The sequence below is a fragment of the Corvus moneduloides genome, chromosome 16, assembly GCF_009650955.1.
Source record: "Corvus moneduloides isolate bCorMon1 chromosome 16, bCorMon1.pri, whole genome shotgun sequence".
Taxonomy (NCBI): domain Eukaryota; kingdom Metazoa; phylum Chordata; class Aves; order Passeriformes; family Corvidae; genus Corvus; species Corvus moneduloides.
Genome location: NC_045491.1, coordinates 15,900,765 through 15,905,553, shown reverse-complemented (window position 1 = coordinate 15,905,553; position 4,789 = coordinate 15,900,765). Strand labels below are relative to the sequence as shown.

General features: G+C 66.0%; 1 protein-coding gene across 6 annotated transcripts; it reads right to left on the bottom strand.

Annotated features, from left to right (window-relative positions):
• Positions 1-2,869: 2,869 nt before the first annotated feature.
• LOC116451948 (nucleoside diphosphate kinase, mitochondrial-like) lies at positions 2,870-4,789 on the bottom strand. 6 transcript variants are annotated; one of them, XM_032125961.1, is made up of 5 exons: positions 4,631-4,789; positions 3,489-3,619; positions 3,288-3,389; positions 3,109-3,209; positions 2,870-3,045 (listed from the first exon to the last, which is right to left on the bottom strand). In XM_032125961.1, exons 1-5 carry the CDS (start codon positions 4,716-4,718, stop codon positions 2,925-2,927), a joined length of 543 nt encoding a protein of 180 aa, XP_031981852.1. In that variant the 5' UTR covers positions 4,719-4,789; the 3' UTR covers positions 2,870-2,924. The 6 variants fall into 6 exon arrangements, with proteins under 6 accessions (XP_031981852.1, XP_031981849.1, XP_031981850.1 ...); XM_032125958.1 differs by having other exon boundaries at positions 3,489-4,095; positions 4,247-4,721; XM_032125959.1 differs by having other exon boundaries at positions 3,489-3,977; positions 4,631-4,718.

The following is a 4,789-nucleotide window of genomic DNA, read 5'->3' as shown; positions in this document are numbered from 1 at the left end:
GGGCGCCGCCGCCGTCGCCTGGCAACGGGGACGCCCCGGGGCACGGCGACACCTAGCGGCCACGGCGGGAGCTGCAGCGGGGGGCGAGCGGAGCGCGGCCGGGGCTCCCAGTGCTCCCAGTGCGATCCCAGTGCTCCCAGTTCCATCCCAGTGCTCCCAGTGCTCCCAGTTCCATCCCAGTGCTCCCAGTGCTCCCAGTGCTATCCCAGTGCGATCCCAGTGCTATCCCAGTGCTATCCCAGTGCTATCCCAGTGCTATCCCAGTGCGATCCCAGTGCTCCCAGTGCTCCCAGTGCTCCCAGTGCTATCCCAGTGCTCCCAGTGCTCCCAGTGCTATCCCAGTGCTATCCCAGTGCTATCCCAGTGCTATCCCAGTGCGATCCCAGTGCTCCCAGTGCTCCCAGTGCTATCCCAGTGCGATCCCAGTGCTATCCCAGTGCGATCCCAGTGCTATCCCAGTGCTCCCAGTGCTATCCCAGTGCTATCCCAGTGCTATCCCAGTGCGATCCCAGTGCGATCCCAGTGCTATCCCAGTGCTCCCAGTGCTATCCCAGTGCGATCCCAGTGCGATCCCAGTGCGATCCCAGTGCTCCCAGTGCTATCCCAGTGCTATCCCAGTGCTCCCAGTGCTCCCAGTGCTATCCCAGTGCTATCCCAGTGCGATCCCAGTGCTATCCCAGTGCTATCCCAGTGCTATCCCAGTGCGATCCCAGTGCGATCCCAGTGCTCCCAGTGCTATCCCAGTGCGATCCCAGTGCTATCCCAGTGCTATCCCAGTGCGATCCCAGTGCGATCCCAGTGCGATCCCAGTGCGATCCCAGTGCTCCCAGTGCTCCCAGTGCTCCCAGTGCTATCCCAGTGCTATCCTAGTGCAATCCCAGTGCAATCCCAGTGCTATCCCAGTGCTATCCCAGTGCAATCCCAGTGCTCCCAGCGCTATCCCAGCGCTATCCCAGCGCTATCCCAGCGCTATCCCAGTGCTATCCCAGTGCTCCCAGTGCTCCCAGTGCTATCCCAGTGCTATCCTAGTGCAATCCCAGTGCAATCCCAGTGCTATCCCAGTGCTATCCCAGTGCAATCCCAGTGCTCCCAGCGCTATCTCAGCGCTATCCCAGCGCTATCCCAGTGCTATCCCAGTGCTCCCAGTGCAATCCCAGTGCAATCCCAGTGCAATCCCAGTGCTATCCCAGTGCTCCCAGTGCTATCCCAGTGCTATCCCAGTGCTCCCAGCGCTATCCCAGTGCTCCCAGTGCTCCCAGTGCTATCCCAGTGCTCCCAGTGCTATCCCAGTGCGATCCCAGTGCTATCCCAGTGCTCCCAGTGCTATCTCAGTGCTCCCAGTGCTATCCCAGTGCAATCCCAGTGCTCCCAGCGCTATCCCAGTCATATCCAGTGTCAGTGCTCCAAGTGCCCTCCCAGAGCCGTCCCACTGCTGTCCCAGTTCTCCCAGCACTCTCAGTGCTATCCCAGTGCTATCCACTGTCCCAGTGCTGTCCCAGTGCTCCCACAGCTGTCCCAGTGCCATCCCAGTCCTCTCACTGATGTCCCAGTACCTCACAATGCCGTCCCAGCGCTTTCCGTAGTATCCCAGTGCCTCCCAGTGCCACCCAGTGGTGTCTCAGTGCTTCACGGTGGCATCCCAGTACCTCTCAGTGGTGTCCCAGTGCCACCCAGTGGTGTCCCAGTGCTCTCACAGAGCCCCCAGTTTTCCAGCTCACCCTGCTCTGTTCCAGTCACCTGCAGAGCCCCTGCAGCCCCCAGGCACAGCCCAGTGCTCCACAGAGCCTCCCAGTCCTGTTCCAGTGCTCCCAGGGACATCCCAGGGCCTTCCCGAATTTCCCAGTCCTGCCTCAGTGCTCCTAGAGACAGCCCAGTTCATCCCAGAGCTTCCCAGCACCATCCCAGTTTCTCACAGAGCTTCCCAGTACCGACCCAGTGCCTCCCAGGAACACCCAGAGCTTCCCAGAGTCTCCCAGTACCACCCTAGTGCTCCCAGGGACATCCCAGTGCATCCCAGAATGAGCCCAGTGCCACCCATGGACATCCCAGTGCCTCACAAAGCTTCCCAGTACTTTCCACAGATGGACCAGTGATATCCCAGAGCTTCCCAACACCGCTCAGTGTCTTCTAGGATTTCCCAGTACCACCCCAGTGGCCTCTAGAGACATTCCAGTGCCATCCATGGCTCACCCAGTGCCTCCCAGGGCCTTCCTGTAACACCCAAGTGCCCTCTGGGGACATCCCAGTGCATCCCAGAGCTCCCTGGTACCACCCCAGCGCCTCCCAGAGCTTCCCAGTATCACCCCAGTGCCCTCTGGGGACATCCCAGTGCCTCCCAGAGCCCCCTGGTACCATCCCAGTGCCTCCCAGAGCTTCCCAGTATCACCCAAGTGCCCTCTGGGGACATCCCAGTGCCTCCCAGAGCTTCCCAGTACCACCCCAGTGCCTCCCAGAGCTCTCCAGTACCACCCCAGTGCCCTCTGGGGACATCCCAGTGCCTCCCAGAGCTTCCCAGTACCACCCCAGTGCCCTCTGGGGACATCCCAGTGCCTCCCAGAGCTCTCCAGTACCACCCCAGTGCCCCCTGGGGACATCCCAGTGCCTCCCAGAGCTTCCCAGTACCACCCCAGTGCCCCCTAGGGACAGCCCAGTGCCTCCCAGAGCTTCCCAGTACCACCCCAGTGCCCTCTGGGGACATCCCAGTGCCTCCCAGAGCTCTCCAGTACCACCCAAGTGCCCTCTGGGGACATCCCAGTGCCTCCCAGAGCTTCCCAGTACCACCCCAGTGCCCCCTGGGGACATTCCAGTGCCTCCCAGAGCCCCCCAGCACTTGCTGGTGCCATCCGAAGGAGGAGACAGGAGTCAGAGCTGGAGGCACCGGGGTTTATTGGGGGGCGGGGGCCCCCCCAGGCCGGGGGCTGGCCCTAGAGCCCGTAGATGTTGTCCCTGTCCCTGCTGTCCCAGGCCACCAGCTCGTCCCGCGGGAACCAGAAGCCGATCTCCCGCTGGGCCGTCTCCACGGAGTCACTGGCATGGACCAGGTTCCTGTGAGGGGACAGGGATGGGGACAGTGCCACGGCCGAGGGCTCCCGCTGCCCGCGGCCCTACCTGGTGATGTGCACGCTGAGATCGCCCCGGATGGTCCCCACGGCGCCGCTGTCCCCAACCATGGCCCGCACACACCGCACCGCGTTGTAGCCCTCCCACACCTGCGGGACAGGGACAGCTGAGCCCCCGCCACCTCCGCCGGCCCCGCCGGCCCCGCCGTCCCCGCGCTGTCCCCTCACCATGGCCACCACCGGCCCCGAGGTCATGTAGGCGACGAGCGCGGGGTAGAAGGGCTTCAGCCGCAGCTGCTCGTAGTGCTGCTCCACGAGCCTCCGGTCCGCCTGAGGCAGCGGCGGTGACAGTGACACCCGGGCACTGCCCCCCGGCCACCCCCACTCCCCTCCCCGCCTGGAGCAGCGTTCCCCGCCGGGCCCGGCTACCTGGAGCAGCTTCATGGCCACCAGCTTGAAGCCGCGGCGCTCGAAGCGCCGGATGATGTCCCCCAGCAGCCGCCGCTGCACCGCGTCCGGCTTGGCCACCACCAGCGTCTTCTCCTGCAGCGCCGGGGGGGCTGCGGGGGGACCGCGGGTCACTGTCACCACCGCGGGACACGGGACCCCGCCAGACACGGCCCCGGTGGCAGCAGGAGCCCAAGCTGTCCCCGCGGCACCACGGCTTGTACTCGGCCCCCGTCCCTGTCCCCATCCCATCCCGGGGCCGTGTCCCCTGGACAAGCTGTGCCTCCCAGGCTGGCGGGGTGCCAGGGTTCGTGCCACAAAGCCCTGGTGGGTGTTGGGGACGTGTCCATGGCCAGGAAAGAGCCTTTAAGCCAGGGATGTCTCTGCCGTGTCCCGGTGCTGGGGACTCCGTCTTCTTCTTGGCCCCGGGTCCTTCCCCCTGCCCGGAGGGTCCCTGGTCACCGCCCTCCGCTGGTGGAGAGGAAAATCGAGCGCCGTGGGGCAGCAGCGGCTCGCCCCGCCGCTGGCTCTGCCACAGCTGCGCCGCGGGAGGGGACAGAAGTCCCCGAGGGACAGCGCATCCCGTCCGCTGGAGGGACAGAGGGGACAGGAAGGAGGGGAAGGGAGAGAGGACACTTCACTGCCAATCCCAGGCTTCGGGGACGCGTCCCGGGCTGCGAGGCCGGGTGGCCCCAATGCTGGCGGGGACAGAGCCGGAGGAACCGACCCCATGAGCTCACCCGCTGCCCTGGGCACTGCTGAACTGCAGGACAGCACAGGAGTCCCCCCATCCCAGTCCTGGGGACACCAAACCCCTTGGAACCTTCAGGGAGCGCCAGCTCCGGCCTCTGCCCCATGCCGGCACACGGGGCTGGGGACAGCAGACCCTGGCACCGACTCGCAAGGGAGCCGCCACCCGCCCGGGATGGAGGGACGGGCGCTGGGGGACCGCGGGCACGGAGAGGGGATGGGGCACCATGGGGACAGGATGGGAGCAGGAGCCCTGAGGGGCAGCACAGGCAGGGGACTGGGGACAGGATGGGGATGGGGACAGGGTCCCCAGGGGTAGGACAGGGATGAGGGAAGGGTGCCCAGGGCAGGACAGGGACGGGGCCGGGTCTCACCGGAGCCGTAGCAGCGGGGCCCGGGGGGGCTCAGGCCCGGCCGCCCCCGCGGGAGGCTCCGGACCAGGCAGCGCCCCAGGGAGCCCATGGCGGCCCCGGCGGGTCGGACCCGGGCTCGGGCGGTCTGCGGAGGCTTCAAAGGCCCGGCCGAGCTCGGGG

Excerpts from the sequence above, each read along its gene's own strand:
- LOC116451948 (XM_032125957.1), bottom strand. The coding sequence starts at position 3,758 with ATGGGATGGGGACAGGGACGGGGGCCGAGTACAAGCCGTGGTGCCGCG. Across the intron at positions 3,390-3,488 it reads TGGCCATGAAGCTGCTCCAG|GCGGACCGGAGGCTCGTGGA; the intron begins GTAGCCGGGCCC and ends CCGCTGCCTCAG. Across the intron at positions 3,210-3,287 it reads CGGGGCCGGTGGTGGCCATG|GTGTGGGAGGGCTACAACGC; the intron begins GTGAGGGGACAG and ends CCTGTCCCGCAG.